Genomic DNA, 23,901 nt, shown 5'->3' with positions numbered 1-23,901 from the left:
CCATCACTGGAAGCCTGCTCATCTATGGAACCCCGTATCTGCGACAACAGTCAGCTCCTCGGTTACAGAAGCAAGCTACAAAAGAACACCGAGCACTGCTACAGTCCCTACATGGTAGCAGCAATGACCAACAGCGGATCACGTCTAAGTTCGTCCGATTTCTAGCTGCAGATTTCCACCCACACAGCTGCACTACCACGTGACCAGCCAAGCCCAGCTATCACTGGAAGCTTGCTCGTCGGTGGAACCCCGTATCTGCAACAGCAATCTGCGCCTACATCAGGGAAGCAAGCTGCAAAAAAACGCCGAGCACTGCTTCAGTCCCCACTTGGTAGCAACGATGACCAGTGGCAGGCCACGTCTAAGAGCTTCCTGTTTCTTGCTGTAGGTTAATTCTTCCTGATATTACTGCCTATAGCATTTTGTGTGTATTTGCGTTGTCGCTGCTGCCAAATTTGTGTATATGCTGCATACTTTGTGACTCGAACGAAGGATGTCGAAGGAATTGAAAACTGAATTGGCTTAACTCAATGATGAATTCTAGAGGCCCGTGTACTGTGCAATGTCAGTGCATGTTAAAGAACCCAGGTGCTCGAAACCTGAGTTGCCTTGGGGCGTTAAACCGCCATAAACTAAACCAAACCAAACCAGTCACGGATACTTTTTATTTTTATTTATTTTTCTTGGCACAAATCCACGAACACCAGAAGATCTTGCTCGGGGTTTACCCATAAGAATAGTGCTTTTGCTCTAATATTAAAAATGGTAAATAAAATTGATTGATTGATTGATTGATTGATTGATTGATTGATTGATTGATTGCAATGCTTCATGACGGCGTTCAGTAAGCTCCTTTGTAATGTAAGTATTAAGTTGAACTGTCTTATTAGACTTTTTTTCCAATGGGCGCAGTTTTATTATTCAAAGCATTGTAAACAAAGCATAAGTGCACAAAATAAACTTGGTTAATATTGTTACTTCATAATTCTCCCTCTCCATCCATTATTTCAGGTTGCATGATACAGTGCATGTTGCATTTTGCGCTTTCTACTGTAGCCCTGGCAGCAACAATCCGGGTGCTTTTATAAAAAATCTGTCATGTGCAGTCCAGAGTCAGAAGACAGATTGTCTACTTGGCAGTGATTTTAATATGCCTTCCTTGCGTTTGACTGACAAATTCCTTGTGTTGTACTCTTGTTGTTTTGCTAAAAATAAAGGATGATCACTGCAAATTGTCTTTATTAATTTGTAGACTTCCCTACAAGATTTTGCGGTGGTTGCACTTTCACACTTAATCTGCTTTTTTCAAACTTTGATAGACCGATGGGATCTGTCTTTACCCATTCCTGGTATAAGCACCTTGGCGTGAATTTCCTGCAGGCTTTTGTCCTTGATTAAAGTCCTGCTGTAAAAGTGTACTTTAATACAGTAATTCTTTGCACTATTCATTAGTTATAGTATCTATTAAGGAACAAGCTGCCTTTTTTGCTGGCCAACGAATACATACTATTCAAAGTACTATTCAGTGAACAGAGATGTAAAAAACTGGTTCACTGCAGAAATTAAGTTTCTGCTGAATCGAAGATGCCGTCTGTTCCAGTGATACATCAGCTGAGGTCCATGGTGGGCGAATTTTCATGGAGGTGAAATTGTGGAGGCCCGTATACTGTGCAATGTCAGTGCGTGTTCAAGAACCCCAGGTGGTCGAAATTTCCGGAGCCCTTCACTACGGCGTCCCTCATAGCCTGAGTCGCTTTGGAACATTAAATACCCATAAACCGAACCAAACTATCAAAGGATGCTGAGGTATATAAACTGTTAAAAAAACCACATGAAAAATATCAAAATAAACATAAAACAAGCCAAAGATCATTTCTGTGGCTTGCTTGGTGATAAACTCAAAGGTAATCGAAAAGAAATGCGGAAAAATATATCGTACCTACTGGTAAGGAAGACAGCTCCATCCCTGCAGTCTAACTGCTCAAGGACTAATCAACTCTGAAAAAACTAATCACTTTAATAATTATCCTCAAATCCATGCTATCTGCACATATAACAGCCCAGCTGAGCCTTGAAACTGTGTTAGTCCTAAATATTTTGCATGACTTGATACTGAAACTTCTCGTGATGTGAATTAAAAACTAACGCAGCCACTGGTCCTGACAACAACCTATGTCATGTGCTAAAACCTTGTGCCCGAATCATAGCCAAATTTCTGGTCATGCTGTTTAGTATGATTTTTATGTATGATGTTTAGTATAGTAGTAGTGTACGATTTTTGCCTCACATATCCTGCCTCATGAATGGTGGTGATGATGATTATGGATTTTTATGGCACAAGGGCACCTATGGCCAAAGAGCGCCATGGCACAAGGTATTTTCGACTTCTCAAGGTGGGGTCAAAGACTCATTTCCCAAGCATTTCACCCTAAATATGCTGAGCACCAGACCAGCAGAAAGTTTGTACCCATTGTGTCACCGGTGGGTATTCGACAGCTTTGGGGATCGAACCCTGCACCTCCCGCATGCGGGGCGGATGATCAACCACTTGGGCACTTCTGCTCCAATTAACCCTGTCCTGTGCCAGCTGGGGCCACCTTATCCCCGCAAACTTCTTTATCTTATCCGCCCACTATACTTTCTGCCGCCGCCTGCTACGCTTGCCTTCTCTTGGAATCCACTCTGGTACTCTTAAAGGAACACTGAGGAGAAATTGAAGTTGGCTTGTATCGATAGAGTACCAGCTCCTTTATCACAAAAACGCGACTTTTACTGAAAACAAAGCTCTTGTAAGGTAGAAAATAGCAAGAACCAAAATACAGGTATCGTCGCCACATGCCGATCTCGCTAGTACAAGCGTGCTGACATCATAGGACAAGAGACGCCACCTTGGAGGAATTTTCCTTCCCACATGGAAGTCTCGAATCTCTGAGGCTGACAAAGGAAGGTAGCACGGTTCAATATTTAATTAAGTTTTGTTTTAAAACCGATAGTTCACTTTTATCACACAAGGAAGACACAAAAAAGACAACCTGAATGTTGGAAGAAAAGAAAACCGATGCTTGGCGGCGCCATAGGCGGCCAGGAGAGTTTCAATTTTTTATGGCGCTTTGCGTCTATGAGCTTTGCGTGCCCCGTGGTTTTGTTTTTGACGCGCGTCGATTTACAAGCTCCGAACAGCAGAGGAACTCCAAGTGCTAGTTAACTTTTGCAGGAGCTTGTTAAGGCTGGTTAGATGATCGCCACGGCCGATGAAAATATATGATGACACGACGGTCGGTGATCATACAAGGCAGTTCGCAGTATAAGGAGCACTTGTGTCTTCGCATGCTCGCCCGGCGAAACATTCCCGGCTCTTCCAGTCAACTTCAAACTACTTAACGGAAATTGTTTATTAGGGACGGGAGGCAAGGTACAAGGCAGCTAAGAAAAATTGCTGATGGCCTAGCTCTGTTAGGCCAGGATATACGTAGCGAAAGCGCGGAAGAGTGCATCGAAAGAGTGCAGTGTGCAGCGTGCAGCGGAAGAGTGCACTTCTGCATCGGAAGAGTGCATTCACTAAAAGCGCCTTTATTGACGGCTAACCTTGAGCCGTCGTGGCGGAGGGGTAGCGTCTCCGCCTCAAACGCCAATGGCCGTGGTTCAATTCCGACCCTCAGCACAGGAATTTTTTTTTTATTCAGTGAGTGGGCGGGGGCTTCAGTGGCTCCCATAGATGCCGCCACCGAATACGTTGGTTAGCGATTAAGTGCAGGCTCTCTTAAGGTGCGTTTTTACGCCGGCGTAACGCGCGCGCGCTGCATGGCGACGTTACGTCAGCCAAAGCGAGAACCTCTCTACTCCAACTGCGCTTGACCGCCGACGCGTTCAGCGGCTTCGGCGCACACTGACCGCACTGGCGTAGTGCTTCGAGCATGTCTTCATTTCGCATCGAGTGTGCCAGCCGCCGCTGGCCCGGCCAGACCGATTCGGCTCCGCGGCGAGGTGCGTGTTGTGGCGTAATTCAATAGCTTCGGCAGTTGGGCGGAGCTGTTCTTTTCGAGCTCTCGGCTAATTTAATCCATTCACAGTACACATCTGAAGGCACATGCAAGTGGGCGAGAGAGCCCGATCCAGTGGACCCGTTGGATCCAGTAGAAGCCGTTGAAGCGTCGTGCGTCGGCTTTAGTTTCAAGCCGCCAACTTTAAACGCGAGCGCCTTTGAGCACCCATCCGTTTTTTGTGACAAAAAAATAAATAAATAACCTGGCCCTTGCAACCGTGGGAGACCTCGACGCCGCCTGCTGCACCGTGCAAACGCGCCGTTCAAGGAATCACAATCTATTGGCCCCAAAGCCCTGGCCAGCCTCCGATGGGCGCAACACGCCGACCTTGTCCTGGCCCCTCGTGACTCCCCACACTGGGGTTATGATATCTAGTTTGCATCGGCTGCTCACGGCGGAAACGACCCGCTGGCGCCTAACCTAACCGTGCTCCCTCAAAAGCATCGCACGCTCTGTGGGGCTGAGGTCGCTGAAATGCAGGCCGGAGTTTTTGCGAGAACTTCGTCGTCGGGTTCGGGAACAGGATCCACCGTAACGCTGGCAAGACGCCGGTTGAGACGTCAACGAAGCGACGGTAGCGACATCCGATAGATGCCTTCAATGTGCGGCGGTGGTAGCTTTCATTTCGGCAGCTGCTAGACCGCACCGCTAACAGCCAGAAATTACGGAGTCTGCGTTTACGTCACGTTTCATGTCACTCCGTCCTGTGACGTCATAAGAGTTCTCCGTGATGTTATAAGAGTTCTCGAGTTTGAATCGGAGCGGCGGGAAAAACTTTTTCAACTTCGAATCCAAATCTCTTTGAAATAAATGCATCTTTCGCTCCCAGACAAGCGGCAGCATAGCCATGAAATTCCGAACTATCAGATTTTGCTAACAAAAAAAAATTGATAGAGTTCTCCTCAGTGTCCCTTTAAGGACCAACGGTTATCTTGCCTTTGCATTACATGCCCTGCCCAAGCCTATTTCTTCCTTTTGATTTCGACTAGGATGTTATTAACCCGCGTTTGTTCTCTGACCCACTCTGCCCTGTTCCTGTCCCTTAAAGTCACCTATCATTTTCTCGCTGTGTTGTCCTCAATTTAAATTGAACCCTTTGTGTCATCCTCCACATTTCTGCACCATAGGTGAGTACCAGTAAGATACTGCTGTTATATGTTTTCTCTTGAGGGATATTGGTAAACTGCCATTCATGATGTGTGAGAACCGGCCAAATGCGCTCCACCCCATTTTATTCTTCTAGTTTTTTTCGGGATCTGGATCTGCCGTCACTACCTGCCCTAAGTAGACATATTCCCTTACCAATTTCAGCGCCTGACTACCAATTGTAAACTGCATTTCCCTTGTGAGACTGTTGAACACTGCTTTGGTTTTCTGCATATTAATTTTTAAACTGACCGTTCTGCTCTGCCTGTCTAAGTCACTGATCATGCTTTGCAATTCATCCCCTGAGTGACTTTTAAACTGACTGTTCTGCTCTGCCTGTCTAAGTCACTTATCATGCTTTGCAGTTCATCCCCTGAGTGACTTGGTGTTAGGTTCGGAAGCAAACAGCGTCACAACCATCGGGTTTCTATGTTGGGACCAGAAAAACAGCCCATACTGGCCATCTTGAAATATAGACTTTTTGTTACATATCTAGGATGACGGATGATAAAAAGGGGCAAGGCAATGTCACCAGGTGAGTTTAGTGGCGCAGGCACAGGGAACCAGTCCTGGGGGTGCCCTGGGAGGTCCTGGGATGAAAGTGGCATTGGTAGGGAACGAGGTTGCCTGAGTGTGGCTGGACTCCCCCGTACCAGTTAAGCAGATGCCCTAATCCGGTGAGATGATGCCCCGGTGATGCTGGAGGCGCCCAAGCCGTGGAAGGAGCGCCGATGCCGTGAGCCAACAGCCAGTACCAATGGGATGCAGTGCAGCCAAGGCGTGCCTCGGCGAGAGAGCACAGCACTGCCCCAAACGCACTTGCTCAAAGCCTCAGGTCCAGGACTCTGGGTCTGGAATGACATGCACGCAGGTCTGGTCACATGGGGGCTTTAGGATCAGCTGCCTTGAAGTCTGGTAGGACGGGGCTGGCCAGAGCACGAAAAACTCTATTCGTCTTCAACGAATCTGCTCCGCTGTCTCCACACACCACGTGCCGTTCTTCGGTCAATGCTCCATGTGGACATCGTCATTGTCGCTGACAACACTGTAGTAGTAGTAGTAGAAAACATTTATTTCAAAAAGGTAGGATAGAGAGGCGAAAATACAGATTTTGGGTGGAATCCTTATTTCAGGACCCCAATGTCCACCGCAGTTGCTCTTGCTTGGGATATCAGCTTTCGCTGCGTCGCCAAGTCAGAGCTGAGCAGGGCAAACTCCCACTGTTCCTCGGAGTGATGTTTGTCTAGTACGGGGGGCTTGGGACCGGAGCAGCCCCATGTTACATGATATGTTGTTGGAATTCCGCCACACCAGGGGCAGATGCTGTCATATCTGTCGGGGAAGATTATGTGGTACTTGTGTAGGTTAGGAAAGGTGTTCGTCTGTAGTTGTCGCCATTCCCTCGCCTCTGCCGCCGTTAGCTTACGGTGTGGTGGGGGATAGACTTGTCTTTGTGTTCGGAGAAGAAGGAGGCGCTCGCCGTACGTAGAGGGGAGAGGGGTCGGGGAGGTTAGTCACTCGGTTAGTATATCCTCGAGCTAGACTGTCCGCGGCCTCGTTTCCCTCGAGCCCCTCGTGCCCAGGAGTCCAAGTGACAACACTGGCCAACGCAGTGTGTCGCTAGTTCCTTACACATAGCAAGGCAGTGTCATCAGTGAATCACCAATTACTAAAATATTCTTCTCCACCGCAGCGGTGATCTAGTGGTCTGAACATCCGCCTCGCATGCGGCAGGTGCGTGGTTCGATCCCCAGTGCCTCTGGGTACCCACTGGCGATACAGTGGGTAAAAGCTTTCTCCTGGTCTGGTTCCCGGCTTATTTAAGGTGAAATGCTTGGGAAATAGGTCCTTGACTCCACCTTGTGTAGAAGAAAATACCTTGTGCCATGGCACTCTTTGGCCACAGATGCATTTGCACCATAAAAATCTATCATCATCATCAAAGTATTCTCCGTTAACTCTTATCCCCAACTGTTCCCAATCCAAGCCTCTGAATACTTCTTGTAAACAGGCAGTGAATAGCATTGGCGAGTTCATGTCTCCCTGTCTGACACCCTTCTTTATTGGAATTTTATTCTGACTTTGTGGAGGACTATGGTGGCTGTAGAGCTGTTATAGATATCTTCCAGTATTTTTACATAAGACTCATCTGCACCCTTATTTCAAAATGCCTGTATGACTGCTGAGATTTCTACTGACTCAAATACTTTCTCGTAATCTATGAAGGCTATATATATAGGAGTTGGTTATATTCCACCTTTACAAAAGCCTGCCTGTCATTTGGTTGATTAAAGTCTAAGGTTGTCCTGACTCCATTAGCGGTTACCTTAGTAGACACTTGTAGGCACCGGAGAGTAAGCAGATCAGTTTGTAATTTTTAGTGTCCTTGGTGTCCCCTTTCCTATGGATTAAGATGATGATAGCATTCTTCCAAGCTTCCGGTATGCTCGAGGTCATAAGGTATTGCATATAGAGTGTGGCTTGTTTTTCTAGCACAACCTCCCCACTGTCCTTCAGCAGATCTGCCATTACGTGATCCTCACAAGCTGCTTGTCCCTTTGCATTGCTCCTAAGGCTTTCGTTACTTCCTCTTTCATTACTGACAGGAAGTTCCATTGCTGTGCGCTACTGGCTCTCTCATTAACGTCCTGATTGCATTCGCTAATGTATAGATTTTTGTAGAACTCTTCAGCTACGTCATTTTATACATGTTGCTATTGACATTGCCCAATTTGTCTCTTAGCGCATGCATCTGATTTTTGCCTATGCCTAGTTTCCTCTTCATCGCTTTTAGGCTACCTCCATTCTATAGAGCATGCTCTATTCTCTCCACATTAAACTTCCTTATGTCGGTTACCTTGCGCTTATTGATTAGCTTTGATAGCTTTGCCAGGTCTATTCTGTCGGTGGGGTTAGAAGCTTTCATGCTTTGTGGTTTCTTAACCAGACCTTTCTTCTCCCGAGAGAGTTTGCCGGTGTCCTGTCTAACCGTCCTACCGCCTACTTCTTTTATGCACTCCATAATGATAGCTGTAAGGTTATTCATTGCCTGGACATTAAGGTCATCTTCCTCGGCTAAAGCGTAATATCTACTCTGCAGCGAGATCCTGAATTCGTCTACTTTCCCTCTTAACGCTAATTTGTTGATGGGCTTCCGCCTGACTAGTTTCTCTCGTCTCCTCTTAAAGTATAGGCTAATTTGAGACCTTACCAAGCTATTGGTCGCTACAATGCACCTTTCCGAGGACCTCCACATCCTGCACAATGCCAGGGAGAGCGCATAGTATGAAAGTCTTACTATTGGGGCTCTTCCACATCCATTTCCTGTTCTTCTGCTTGCGAAAGAAGGTATTCATGATCTGTAAATTATTTCTCTGCGAGCTCTAAACTTCTCCCTGCCATTTCTAGAGCCTATGTCATAGTTACCCACTCCTTGGCCTCCAGTCTGCTTCTTGCCTACCTTGGCATTGAAGTCACCCATCAGTACAGTGTACTGTGTTTTAAATATTTACTGTGCTTATTGCCGATTTCACATCTTCAGAGAAGCTTTCGACGGCCTGGTCACCATGACTGGATGTAGGCGCATAGGCCTGCACCACCTTCAGCTTGTACCTCTTATTAAGCTTAATTACAATAACTGCCACCCTCTCATTAATACTGTAGAATTCCTCTGTGTTGCTAGTTATATCCTGATTGATGAGGAATCTCGCACCTTGTTCTCGTCCGTCCACTAATGCACGATTGCATAGTACGTGCCCTCCCTTTAGCGCTGTATACGTCTCATCTGTCCTAACCTCACTAAGCCCTATGACATACCGTTTAATACCCACTGGGTAAGGTTCTAGCAGGAAACGTTGCCAGGTTCAGTTTCCAGTGGTGGCCTGTCTGGAACCAGAGATTCTTAGCATCCTCCTCTGCATCACAGGTCTGACCGCCGGCTTGATCAGGTGCTCCGCAGCTGCTGAGGACTCAGATCTGAGGGCTAATTGGTGTATTCATATAGGAAGTTGTGGCCAAGTACTACACCAGGGTGGCCAAATCCTGTTCTGGTGAGGAAGTGCATTGTCGGTTCTGGTCACCGAGATCAGGCTGCACCTCATGCCTGGTTATGGAATTCCAGTGCCACACGGATTTTTTTTTCTTTCTAATCTGGTGGAGATTTGCTTGGCACCGGGATTCGAATCCCTTTCTCTTGCATGTGAGGTGGGTGCTCTACCTTTTTACGCCATCGCTGCACCTCCAATAAACAGGCTGACTGCTTAATGCTACATTTTCAGAAAGCTTTTGACACTGTATCACACTCCTTGCTGTCGCTCAAGCTTTCTTGTCTAGGTTTGCCGGATAATATCAGGAGAAAAGACTGTTGTCGGTCACACTCAAAAAGTCATCATTAATGGCTCACAATCACACTTTGTATCAGTCACATTCCACTGTCCGACAAGGATCTGCATTAGGACCACTTCCTTTTTGGTCCTTATAAATGGCATTGATATAGGTGTGACATGCCAGTGATTAATGACTCTGCCAAGACAGCCGCTTTGCAAGCAGACGTTAACTGGATATTACTTTGTTGCTGAAACTGGAACAAGACCCTGAATCCTAAAAACTGCAGCCAGATTCGTTTTAGTGGGAAAAAAATGAACATCCTAAACAGTTACTTTTTAAATAATCACCAAACGGACAGTTCGGGAAGTGAAATACCATATATTGCTGCATACAAGTGGCCACCCACCTCGTAGCCCTCGCTGACTAAAAATAAGTTGACGTCAAATACAGTCGAACTCGATTAACTCTGTTAGGTCGAATTATTCTTCATATCAAATAATTTCTGAGCACTGTAAAGCTATAACCTGTATGTGTGGGAAAATTTACGGCTATATCATTCCCACAGGTCCGATTGAACTTCGGACAACTCTGGGCGAAGCTGGCTTTCTCTCAGCACATCTCTGAAGGTTAGCTTTCCTGCATGCATGGGCCTGCGGGTGTTATTGATGCTATGGTGCTACGTAGTACGTGCAGACCAATCATGACGCAGATTTTCCGAGACATAGGCGGTGGGCATGTACCCAGCCAACCATAATATGTGTTGTAGCATGTTGTGTCAGTTGTGCCCGCGCCACTCGCATTGTTGTGCAGTTCATACGTTCGATGCATTGTGCTGCCATCGGCAATTTCCCATGGTTTTTGTTGTCTGTGTGGGCATACGACGGCAGCCGCGAAATGACAGAACACCCCCTTTTTTGAAACTGGAAATTATCAAGAGAGTTGAACGAGGTGAGAAGTCCGAAGTTGCTCGCCACCAGCATGGATGAATTGATGAAGCTTTGACTACTTCTGATAGGGAAAAACAAGACCCTGAGATGCTTTCAAAATGCGCTTTCGGTACTGGTGACCTACAGGTCCAATTGAAGAGTGTGGATGGCCCGAAAACTTTTTGCCAAGTGGCTGACGTCTTGGAACGATGAAGTAATAGGCCAATATTGCTATGTCTATGCCCTCCGCTGCAGTGCTAGTTCCAGCGACATTGCTATTGACTTCCTGCCGCCGAATGCAGCGTCGGTGCTTTAGCCCTTAGACCAGGGAATAATCTGCCTGATGAAGGTTTTGGTGTCTTCGGCTGAGCCGCACTGCCTCCGTGCCGGTGATTAGGAAGTGACGCCAAATACTACACGAGTGGCACGTCCACTTGCACCTCAGCCGAATGTGCAAAACATTCTCAGAGCGCCGTTGCTCTTTCTGCCCTCTGTTCACCGTGGCCTCTGAGACCCCCGCAGATCTCAGAGGCCATTTTTACGAGCGGCCGACGCCAACGACTGCAGTCAGCAATTTGTACAGTTAGCAACAACCCCTTCAGTAACAGCGCGCAGGACCGGCGTTCATAGCGACGGTGGGCAATGCGGGAACCACGACCATGCTCATGAAATACTGCGACTGTGCTTGTGCAGGTTTGTCAGACGCACCACGGCGTTATGCTCGCTTGTTTTGATGCATACGCTTTAGAGCAGCTAGAGTGACTTCCGAAAATATCTGCCGACGATTCTCAATCTAATCTCGGCTCCCCACATTGTCACTGTATTGATATATCTTTTAATCTATGCTCACGTTGACAAAAAGTATGATGTCATAAAGTGCAGGCATGACAGATGAACCGCATTTGCCGTTCACCGCACTAAAAATATTGACGAACCTTTAATTTTTTCAAACGGTCAAGGCACAACGCTTGCCGGCCGGTGGCTGCATGATTGCAGCGCGAATAAATGCATTGCAGCCGCTACAATATTCATCATTTCTTTAAAATATGCCCACTTGTGATGCTTCGCATTTTTTCCTCTTCGTCGATGCTTCCTATCGGCCACTGTGTAGTGATATTGTCTGCGCCAACAGCATCGTCCGCCCGCGACGTCTGCTAGCGCGAGCTGCACGACGGGATTGCACCGCGCTCCACCGTCGGTCTCCACGGTGGCGCGGTGGCGCGCACTCGTGTCGTGCTCGTCCCAGCCGAACGTAAGGCACTGCACGAGTGGAATCCAGCCGAACGTGGAGCACCGCACGAGTGCGTGGAAAACTCCACGAGTGCCGTCAGCCGAAGACACCATTTGTTTAAGGAAACGTCCAATTGAACAGCTCCTGCAGAACCTGAGGACTAGAAGAAACCCAAAAATAGACCTCTTAGGCACCCTGTATGTGCTGAGTAGGTCATGGAATGATGTCAAAAATGAAACTAGTATACAGATCTGCTTTCAGCATTCTGGTCTCTGCTTTCCTGGACAAGACGGAGTAAATTCTTTGTCAGGTGAGCTCAACGGAGCTGTCGTGCATCTTGGATGATTTGTGGAACTTTGTCCGAATTTGCTGGGGCTATTTTGATTGGGCAGCCATAGGTGACTCTGTCTCTGTGGATGACGACATTGAGACCATAGGGAAGCTTGAGTTACGAAGACATCGTGCCTGATGTCTCGAATAACCAGGATACCACTGATGTGAATTGTGATGAGGACTTGAGAGAACCTGTGCCCGCATGCTTCGACGGGCTTCGTGCACTCAGCGTGGTTCGTTACTATTGCGTGTCGACAGAAGGGTGTGGGCTCATCTCTTCAGAGTCCATTGATAACATTGAAAATGTTTTCTCTCCGAGGCAATGAATATGAAACAACAAATTCACGACTATTTCGCTCAGTAATCTGCGTGCAGTAAGTGGCTATCAAAGAAATGCATTTTTTTACCACTTAGTGTGTTCGTTTGTTGTTACATTTTCTGATACTTACATTACATTACTTAAATTACATGTTATATCGAACTCATGGGTGTTTTTTGCAGGTTCAATATATGTGAGTTCGACTGTATATAAAGTCAACCCGTGCACCCTCTCCCGTCCCTTGGCGTATGGGAGGGGGAATAGTGTCGGTAGTGGTCCGTTAGTGAGCATGAGGTTGTGGTTTTCATCAGAGCCATGACTGATGCATTTTAACAGAGATTATATGCGGCAGGTGCAGCTGTGATGTCTAAATGCTTGTGTACTGAGATATCAGTGCACATTAGCAATATATAGGTGGCTGAAATTAATTCATAGCCCTTCAGCACCACATGCCTCGTAGCACAGGTGTAGTGTGTACAAAGCTTCATTCTTATTGTCATGTTCCTTTTTTGCTTGTAGCTTATTACAGAATATTGGGTGATTGTCAAATTGCCATTTGTTTTCTTAGTGTTGGTGCTGTGTATTTTGCTGAGCTTTGCACGTTAAGAACCTTCAGTGTTGTAAATTAATCCGGAGCCCTCCGCTACGGCATCTCTCCTAGCTTGTGTGTTTTGGGATGTTAAATCCACATACCACACCATATCTTTGCACATGTTGCATTGTGATCACTTTGCCTGTTGTGAGTTTTAGAATAGTCTTGACAACATACACAGCTTCGTCTCAAAAAGTGTTTGATGGGTGTGCACTGCAATGCATGCTGCCTTTTAGTGTATGCACTCACCTTGTAAATGTCAGCATGCTATGCTAAAGCTCTGTAATGATGCTTTCTCACACCTGTCAGAAAAATGTAATTCATGTAGAGGCACCACTTTTGTGGCACTAGTTGATCCGTTTCTTTTGTTTTTGTGAAAATCTTCTGCACTGTTACATCTCTCTGTTCTTCGCTGCGTCTCTTTATGCGGAACACATCAAACATTTTTCAGCGTGATCTGACAGTGCAGTGTCGAAGTGCATCCTTGGCTAGCCTTTTGTGGAAAAGAATTGTGGCGAGCACACTCTCGCTTTGCCAGCACCACTTTAACACGGTCACTGCAGCTGCAATTTTTGGGGCCTAAATGCCTGTGCGGTGTGACTCACTAGTGAGCCTTCAGCAAAGCCAGCTTATTGGAACTGACAACAGTTGGCAATAGCAACCTGGCATGTGCGTTTTTTGCTAGCTCCTTGAAAATTCTGACCTGTCCCACGGCTTCATAGTGCCACTCAGTATTTGTGCCACAGAGTAGGAATACACAGCATGATCCACTGGTGACCCGTGACGCATTGAAAGTGTTAATGTATCGTAGTTGTTGAGTCTATTGGCAAGAATTTTAAAAATGCTGCTGTCTTGCAGACTCCTTCTGAAAAAATCAAACTGCAATTTCATTTGCACCGTGCACCATGAATGCTTCACGTCAGCCATATTGAAAGGAAGGCATTGGCATTGAGAGAGTCCTAAGTTTTTTGCGGCAGAAAAATTTAGATTCCTCGAAGTAAAAACAAAGAATATGCAATATTCCGCGAGAAGTCTCCCACGAGTTAACACATGCGACCTTTCGCTCAGAAACGGCCGTTAGCTTTGCCTTGATGGCCAAAGGTAGTTGAAAAGTTTTGCTTTTCCTTGCAGCATACCTTAGTAGGTGAACTCACCGTATCCCAAAGAACAGCAAAAAAAATAAAAGTAAATTCATGCTATCGCAGTTTGATTCCAAATATAACACGAGGTGCTCTCTGAATCACATAATTAAAAAAAATGCATTATATTAGTAATAATGTGGCAATATTGCTTTCGACAGGCACCGCTATTATGATTCATCCCATAGAAGCGTGTGGGCGTGTTGCTGCCAGAGCCACAGTGCTTGTGACGCATTAACTTGCTTGAGTATGCGAGGGAGCAAGCACGTCAAGACACCAGCCAAACTTTGTGCGTTACCATATTCAATGTTGACGAGAATTCAGCCAATTGAATAATTGTATTCCCATCGTTCTGTCATTTATACTGGCATCCACAAACAATATCATCGTCAAAAAAAAAACGCGACTGCTTACACACAATTTCGCGAAAAAGGCCGCAAAAGGATGTGGGTTACTGTTGCTATATTGCAGCTTCATGCTGAACAAGTTGATGCTGCTGTGCTTCTTCGGGTTCCAGGTCCACCATCTTTGAAGGATGTTCTTACAGAAGCATTGTGGCATAAGTGGTGGTGGTGCTGCGCTATAGGAAGGTGCTGGACCAGATGGTGTCTTAATGAAAGTGAAAGTACCACAAACGGCCACTGCTTGAAGTTGACATAACTACCTTGGAGTTTGTTGTAAAAAAAGAAACAATAAGGCAAGAGATTGCACAAGTACTGTACCAATATTTGGTACAGTGTAGAAGTTGACCTTGACTCGTGGGAATCCATGTGCTGTTGTGTGATGAAAGGGAGTTTAGGCTATTTCAAGTTGCAGTGTTTCAGCAGTTGTGCGGGTTGGGCAGTGATTGTTTCTATGAGATTTTTTTTTTCCAATATATTTTGCGACAAAAGACTGGTTTGAGTCACTATCGTGTGTAAGCTGGCATTGAACTTTTCATGAGACTTGGTTTTCTTATATTTATTATGCTCAGCTTTTCACAGTGTCCATTTTGTTTCATCTGTTGGTTTGTGTTATGTTGTTCTAGGTTGACTTTGCAAACAAGTTTGTTGGTGGCGGAGTGTTGGGTGGCGGCTGCGTACAAGAGGAAATTCGGTTCATGATGTGCCCAGAGCTGATTGTGTCTCGGCTTTTCACTGAAGTTCTTGGATCCAGAGAAGTCTTGGTCATTACTGGTAATGATCTTTTCACTGACATTCAGGATACATTACATCAGCAAATAGTGTGGGATGTGTGAATCTTGGCTATCCGAAGTCACAGCTGTAATTCTTTATTGATTCAAATAAGTCTCATTGTTAGCAGAAGGGCATGTTGCTAGACACATTTGTTGTTCATGTTCTTATGGAAAAACTAGCTGGAAAGGCAATATACGCAGAAAAAACGCAGGCAGGACACTGCTGGACTTAGAGCTGCTTTATTGGAAGAAACATGGACCCCCTGCAAGTCCAGAATGCATGTGCCAAAACTGTTTCCTTAAGTGCACTTGTCACCAAGGCAGTGACTTAAAGCTCTGTGGGAAAGGCCACAGGAACTTGGATTGTGTTGGCAAGCTGTTATACTAATTGATAAGCTGCACTTAGTTAGCAGTTGCTGTCTGTGCACCTGAAGGCTATCTCTAGAAGCCTGCTGTAAGTTGTGACCTGGGCTGCAGGGGCTGCTGTAAGTTGCGACCAAAAACAGAAGGAGCCATAGCTGCTGAACTCAGGTCAAGATTGAATGTTGCCCTCGTGTCACCTTTTCAGCTAGTGTCTTTCTCCGATAACACTCATGGCCAGGGAGCTATGGCAACGTGCCTGGTATTTTGCTTTTTAACAACTACAAAAATTGGAGGGGACACTTAAGTTCCACCTTAAAGGTATGACTCGGTAGCATTAACGAACCCCTTTTGGCAGCCTGGGGTCCTTTTTGCTTATTACTTCACAGACATGGACGCTGTTGTTTATTTTACTGTATTTTTAATTTTTATTCTTATTTTTGTTATGTAGAACTTTTTACTTTAATTTTGTTTTCCATTTTTATTTTCTTGTTTTCAAAGTATTATTTCTTTTTAATTTTTCTCTTATTTGTGACATCATGCTCATCATTAAATGGGCCCTGCAACGTTAATCAAGCTTGAGGACTTTATTCTTTGTATGTGTAGTAAAGGACATAGTGATGCCTGACCACCCAAAGGGATTGCCAGAATCGTAATATTTAACATTTTAATCTTTTCGAAAAACACTTGTTTTGAGCCGATGGTGTCACAACGCAGTGGAGATTTTCGGCAGTGGAAATGAGGTGGCATCCACATTGGGTGCTGCCTAGGCGACGGGTGTACCCACACAGACGCACATTTAATACACCCTACGTGGCACACACACTAGAACACAAAACTAACACAAAACACAAAGACTATAAATACACACGACCCGGGCACACTGCTACTAGCGTCTACTACTAGTATTCTACTATTAGCGGTCGGCGTTCGTGCTCACAGTTTGTTCGGTGTGGCTGCGGCGTTGTATGGATCCAGTAGGCGGCGTCAAGGCGGCGTTCGCCGTGCTTGGGCTGGCGTCGCTGGCGGCGTTCGACGCGCTTGGGCTGGCGTCGCGGGCTGCGTCGTACAAGCTCCAGGTCCAAGCGCCCGTGAAGGTGATGCCGGTGTTGTTGGCGTGGGTGGCAACAGCGCTGGAGACACCCCTGGCCGTAGCAGGTGGTAGCGTCCTCTGTCGACTCCCCGGAACGGGCTCAGGCACGGCAGGAAGTCCACGATGCGTTGCCGTAGAACGCGAGTTCACCGGAGCAGTAGCCGGCGTCGCTCTCTTCCAGCCAAAGTGTCCCTGACCCGCCGGAGCCTCCGCTTCTCTGCTGTTCCCCCCTGTGCCTCGCTCTCACTCTCCCTCTATAGCCTCGGTGTTCGTCCATGTAAGCCTTGTCGTCGTCTTCTTCTCTTCTCCACCAGTCATCTCTCTCCACCTCAACGAATGCTTCTTCTTCCTCTTCTTTATTCTTCGGTTAATCCACTTCGTCTTCACACCTTTTTTCTTTAAAATTTAATTTAGGCTCCTTAATATATGTGACAAGCTTTCATTTTAAACCTAGTTTCATTATGGATCCAAAATATTATGTCTCTGTGTGCTGCAAGCTTTTTGATGGCAAAAAAACTGAAAATCAGCAGTGAAATAGAATGAAAATTAATAACAATGATGCTAGGGGTGACACTTTTCATTTTACCATTTTGCTTCAAACTTTCGTGGAGGCAAACACTGTTCAAACCACACCAAGAAGGCAGTGAAAAAAAAATAAAGCCGGTCGACACACCTTGCACAAAAATGTGAAGAGAAAAGCGAGACAGGAGGCAAGGTTGAGTGAGGTGTACCAATGTTAGCCTTCCAATCCTACCAACAAAGAAACATCGGGGAGCTTCGTGTCAGAAATGCACAACTGTCGGCTGTCCCGGCATAGCACAAATTGCATGCAAGCTTCTGCTGCTTGTGGGAGGCGCAGTTCTGATTGGTAGTGCCCAATCTCAGCACTAGGCAAGTGAAATTGGCAAGTGAAACGTGTTTTCGTGTGATTTTTATTTCACTAATTTCTCTGGTCTCTGGAATATGCAAGGAATCCATTTAATCAGATTAAACGGCACTAAGGACAACATCGCCGTTCCCCTTTAATGGGTCTAGGGCTTGTGGTATCACATCATCATCGACCAGGGGGAGTTTCGTTTTCACACTAATGGGAATTTCACTTTCACACCACAGGGGTTGCCACCGAACGTGCGCTCTAACGCTATCCCATTAAAATGAGTTACCTTTCAGCCTTACGGTATACTGTTTCGCACCCTTTCTACCTTTTCCACGTCAGATTTTTTTACTGCCTAAAGGCTGGGAAACTGTTAGAAAAGGACCTAGTGTCGGGTGCAGAATTCATAATTAATCTAGTTAAATGGAGACGCAGGTATTGAATGATAAAAAAAAAGTGAAAATTTCTATTTTACAAAAATGGCATATTGGGATCGATACACTCTAAAGCTCCTGCCTAAGAACTTTCAAAATCTAAATTCTACTTCCAACTAATAAAATGTCTATATATTTCATGCCTACGAAGCCCAGAAATGGCGATTTCGGAGTGAAATGCGGCAGGACTTTGTGCCCATCGCTTCCCACGACCGCATCCCCGATGGCCGCCATGTTGGTTTTGTTTGAAAGCTGGGCCCCTTCCCCACCACCTAGAATTACTCACTACTGTGAAATATTTTTGGAATGTCCGCATTCCGCTGTTTTTTTAGGCCTCTACAACGACCTCCAAACGGCTAGTGTGTGCGCTTCAAATGCGATTTTCTCAGCTTCATTTTTTTTTTTTTGCCAACATGACTAGCCTTACAGAAGCTTTTTATTATTTTTTCATGGTGCAATTTCAATTATTCTCATACTGTAGAATTCACAAAGAACTAAACTGTGGAGCTATGTTGTTTTCTTTGGCTGAGTCAAACATTTCAAATTTTGTGAACTATAATGTCACCTAACATGCCTCATAATTATGGCGCTGGGACAAAATTTAAATTTTTATGTGATGATGTATTTCAGCATTTCAGCAACAATACAGTTAGCATAGCTCCAGATGGCAGGCCTTTGGCTACAGCCCCATTTCAGTCAAAACCAAAAAATGTAGAGTGTCATAACGACCGGTAAGAATTCAACTAATTAAGCTTCAGTTATTTTCTTGTAAAATGGGAACTAATTGAGATATGCTGAAACTAATTGTATTTTTGCAAACAGGAAGAGGAAACACACATATGCAGCGTGGCTTTTTGGGGTTTCTGGTGCATGATCATAGCGAGACTGTAGCGTAACAGGGGACGAGGACACTCGTGTGTCTCGTGTATCCTTGTCCCCTGCTGCGCTACAGTCTCGCTATGAACATATACAGACCTAGTTTCAGTACGGTATCCTTATTAATAAAAATGTTCATTTAAAAACCTGCGTCTTCTTTTAACGCATGGCTTGGCTGTTATATTGAAGGACTTCTTGAATGCACAATTTGTGCATTTTCTGTATTTATTCGCATAATGAATGCACCAATTATTTTTACTTTGACTGTAAAAATGTGCAATTTTTTTCTATTAGCCTAATAGGTGCCCCCTCATTCTCATTCTCAAAGCATGGAAACCAGCATGAGCGCCATGCTGCCAGGAGGCATTTTGGCATCAACAAGGAAGTTGTGTGCACTCGCATCGCTGCAGGCAGGAAACACACGCACATTAAAATATCTAGTGCATCATATAGTGTGCCAATAATATGGCTGTTCTGACTTATTGAACACATATTGTGATGCACAACACAAACATGCCAGTGATGCATTGTTCTGCTCAGGCTCCACCTAGAACTGCTATCATATGATGGCTTTGCCACGGTGTTGCAGTACCTCAGTACGGCTTAACTCACCTTTATGTACCTGTCATTTGCACCAGAAAGTGCCAAACCAACTTTGTCAGAATGCTGGTCTACTGGTGATCAAGCAGACAAGCAGGCCAGGCAAGAGCCACCTTGCTTTTGGTGGCCACCGGTTGCATGCACAGTGTGCTGTTCCAAGCAGTTGTTGTGACCAGTCATGCACCAGATTGCAGTCATGTGCCAGTGTCTTCAGCTTAATTCCGATTTGGATTTTTTATTCAAATGGTGATTTGTGCCAGGTGCAGCCTCTATCCTGCCAGTCTGCTTTATTATCTCTGTTTTGTGGCGCTGTGGTGGCTCAGTGGTTATGGTGCTCAGCTGCTGACCCGAAAGACACGGGTTCGATCCTGCCGCGGCGGTCACGTTTCGATGGAGGTGAAATGCTAGAGGCCTGTGTACTGTGTGATGTCAGCGCATGTTAAAGAACCCCAGGTGGTTGAAATTATCCCGAGCCCTCCACTACGGCGTCCCTCGTAGCTTGAGTTGCTTTGGGACGTTAAATCTCATAAAACCTAAGCCTGTAAGTCCACACGTAATTAACAGATCCATTAAATTTTTGTACATTTCTCCAGAAAAAAGGTGCTTTCATGATTTGAGTAACTGGAGTAGTTGTGCATATTTTAGATGAGCATACAACTTTGTAGACCATAGATCACTTTACATAATGTTTTGTGTACATTATAGCATTTGCACATCGTTATATCTAGGTTTAACTGCTTACTAAAATTAGTCTAACGTGCTTTTCTTTTATTTTTCAGGTGCAGAGCAATTCAATTCTACATCTGGGTACGCTGATAAATTTTTATGGAAATGTGATTTCAAAGACCAAATTCCCAGGTGAGGACATGGTGTAGTTTGTGATAAGCATACTTGTTAAAGAAAAGAGCCAATATTTGCTTTGTTTTCTTCTGACAAAAACTACTTGAAAATTCAGGACAGGTCATGTGGCCTTCCTTATTTGCAAGTTCTGTTTCCTTTCTGCTGATTTCTTTGTGCAATATCTCTAACTTTGCCTATAGTCCTTTCCTTAGTTTATGATTGTGGTCGACATGTATCATACGAATTTCAGCCAATTACATTTTTTTTCTCTATTGGGGGAAACGTTGGTGCTTCTACTAAGAAGCTTGTTTGCTAGAAGTGGAAAGGTTTAAGTAGCTGTAATACCACTTTCACACGGGCAGTTTCAATGCCCATTGAGTCAATGGAGATCGATCGGCCAGTGCCACACAGTGGTTTTCAATAACCAATGAACTCGATGGACATCATCTCAATGGAGGTTCTTGAGGGGCCATTGGAATATCAAGGGCTATTGAGAACAACCTCGCGCTTATTGTACTTTGAAAAAACAGCACCTAAAACCTTTAGCAAAATTTTAGACTACATTAGCCAGTTCATAAACTAATTTTTACTCAGTTGTCAAAATGACAGCTCCGCAGAACGTCTAGCCATAGTCCAGCGGTCAGATGTAAACAAATCGACGCCGTTTTCCTGTGGCGTCACGGTGTTTTGCTTCGTTTCTTATATTTTCACCTCTTAGCGCACTTTGCGAAAACCGAGACCAAGAAGTCCCCCACAAATGCTGCAACGACAGTAGCTGTCAACACAATAAAGAAGTTCTCTGACCTGTGGCAGCTTCGCCGGTGAAAAGTGAATGCTTCTGAAACGAAGTGCACATTGCTGCCCATTGTCACCCTGCCATCACACTCCCTAGATTGTGTCAAACTGTGAAGTATTTGAGCAGTTTTTTTCTGAAAAAACTGTCAATTGAAATAACACTTACTCCAACATTCAGTTCGTTCTACTCAGCTTCGCTTCGTATTTTGTTTTTCAATGTTGCTACTCCTAGCATCATCTGTCGGTTTGCGTGCTCACGATACTCCATTTCATACATCAGGTGCAACGCTGTGAAAGGTATGGAAATAGTCCACGCGGAAAAATAAAAGGAGGCGTGTTACTCCGCACTTGTTCCGTGGCCGAATGGTCTAAGTCAAGAGAAAACAATATCGTGTTGTCAGCAATAAGAGTGCATTTAATTAAGCTGATGAGAAATGTGTGAGTAGTAAGCCTGCAGGCAAAGGATTGACTATGTTTTGCTCACCACAAGGAACGCAGTACTTTGTCGTGGTTGCAGGCAGCACAAACAAGAGCGCTAGCTTTGACAGCGTTGCACCTGATGTACGAAACGGAGTATACTCGCTCAGTGATCATTGAAATTTTCCGAGTAGCAACGGTGCACCTGGATGGCCATTGACTCAATGAGAATTGAGACTTCCTGTGTGACAGGGGTATTAGTCATCTTGATAGCATGCAGGTGTGTGAACGTCCTCCTGCTGGCTGTGGCCGGAAGAGCATATCGTTGCTGCTTCATTCCCAAATGACAGCAAGGTTTCTTTGACGTCGTTTTGTAACGATAGGAAACGGTAGGTAGTGGTTTGTAGTCGACTTAGAGTTGCCAGGTGGTTGGCACCTGCCCCTTAGTGTTCTGTAGATTCTGAGGGTCAAATGCAGTAACATGACAATTTAACTTGGAATTCAGTAAAGCGGCAGACTGGGCTAGTTGGAACTTGGAAGCACTGAGCACCCGCAAATTTTTCAGGCCAGTTATTAGTTTTGGTTGTTGGTGAAGATACACTGTTTTACATAATTATCTGTGCAGTACAAAACAGAGATAGAAAAGGGCGACTTGGAGACCTGTGCACGCATTGTTACATTTTGTGATTATGAGTCTACTGTTTGTGTTTCCATGAAAATAGGGCTTAAGAATGAATATCAAAACACTCCAGTGAACCTTTTCTTGTTTAAAGCTATGTCTAATATACTGCAGTTTCTTGTTCACTAGTGTAGTTTACTGTACTTCTGATGATTTGGCCTGTTGATGAGTAGTACTATCTCACGATGCCTTAAAGGGACCGACCACTCGCCAGAACATGTTGTGAGATTATGGTGGAAATTAAAAGATTTCGAGGGCGGGGGTGAGCCAAATTTGGGGGGTGGGGTAGCCCAATGTCGGTAATGACTAGGGCTAGATTTGGGGACACCATCGCATTGGCCATAGTCAAAGTATGCTTCGACATCTGAAATATTTAAGTCCCAAGGTCACTTCAGCGTCAAATCTACATACTGACTGAAATTCTAGTTTCTGCATTGAATAGAGCTATTGCTCTAAAATTTCAAATTACTGTTTGGTAGGTGAGGTTTATGTATATTAGTTTTCAGTACATCACTTTTGCCGACGGGCAACTGCCATTGCGCTCGCTGATCATGGTTTCAACTATCGGGATACATTAAAAGGGGTGCATACACAGGTAAAAAAAAAAAAAATCTGAGCAAAAGCTTTCTACAATGCTTCTAACAAAACTCTTGCCAAATTGAGCACCCTAGACTAGCCAGCAAGCTTCCCGTTGGGCCGAAATAATCCGGTGGTTAGAATTCACTGGTCCTTTCCTTTAATGGAGATGCCGGCAGTTGCTGCTATGAGTACCTTGGTTTGTATGTAAAATGAATGAGCACTCAGATGACTGTGAAAACTACATATCAGACTAAACTGTACCGGTCATAAGCTATGCTGTGATATCTTGGGTCAATCTTCCTGGTAAAAATATGCATGCTAACTGCAGGTGGTAGTGGTAATTTTGGTCGCTAAAAATTTAACTTGTTCAGCTGCAACTGCTAAACTTTTATTGCCCAATTACCGAAATGGGCAACATTTCCGGTGTCCGGGATATCAAGACATCTGTTCATGCATTCTTACTCTGTAGTGCATACCTGCTGCTGGAGCCATTTATTTGCCACTGTTTGGCAGAAAACTGTAAAATTATGATTTCACGCCAGTGTGGCCACAAAACAGTGTCGTTTTGTTCTGTCAGCTCATGATTTTATACTGCCCATTAGGGCAGTGTCATGAGCTTAATGCAATGGTGTTTGTAGTAAAATGAGGCTGGGCACAATGCAGGTTGCTCCTTGTAGGAAGGGGGCATATTAGTGTCACCTGTGCGTTGACTTGGTCATGAGGACAGGTGGCACCTGGCACTGATTAGAAAATCCAGTGGGCGCACAGCTACACTCAGTTTCGAAGCGAGCACCTCCCATTAAATGTGAAGTGGGTGCTTGAGCACAAGGCCAGCATTGTGCTCATTGTGGCCAGCAAAGGCAAAAAGAAACAGGAAATACTGCTAAGAATTGTCCCCTTCAAGATACTCTGAGGTGAGCTTGTATTCTAGTTGTATGTTATGGAGTAAGCTTTAAAAGGCAACACTAGACCATTTGTCCATGTTCTAGAGCTTTCATTTGTTTATAGAATATACAAAGCCAGTGATGCTATCTGTGCTTGCTTGGTGTAATAATAGGTCAGATGCCATTTTTTTTCAACTGTACCTTTAGATAAGCCAGCTTGACTAAGGGAAGCCAAACAACA

General features: G+C 45.1%; 1 protein-coding gene across 3 annotated transcripts in view; it reads left to right on the top strand.

The window, feature by feature from the left end:
• The window catches only part of LOC144115671 (poly(ADP-ribose) glycohydrolase-like), an 84,497-nt gene that overhangs the window by 37,707 nt on the left and 22,889 nt on the right, over window positions 1-23,901 (top strand). For all 3 annotated transcript variants that reach the window (XM_077650130.1, XM_077650127.1, XM_077650129.1), the window contains exons 15-16: window positions 15,083-15,230; window positions 20,246-20,324. In XM_077650130.1, the coding sequence (XP_077506256.1) occupies window positions 15,083-15,230; window positions 20,246-20,324 (227 nt within the window). The remainder of the gene's footprint in view (window positions 1-15,082; window positions 15,231-20,245; window positions 20,325-23,901) is intronic.

Source organism: Amblyomma americanum, chromosome 1 (assembly GCF_052857255.1).
Source record: "Amblyomma americanum isolate KBUSLIRL-KWMA chromosome 1, ASM5285725v1, whole genome shotgun sequence".
NCBI classification, from domain to species: Eukaryota; Metazoa; Arthropoda; class Arachnida; order Ixodida; family Ixodidae; genus Amblyomma; species Amblyomma americanum.
Note: the sequence above shows the minus strand (reverse complement) of the source record. Positions and strands in the feature narration are given on the sequence as shown.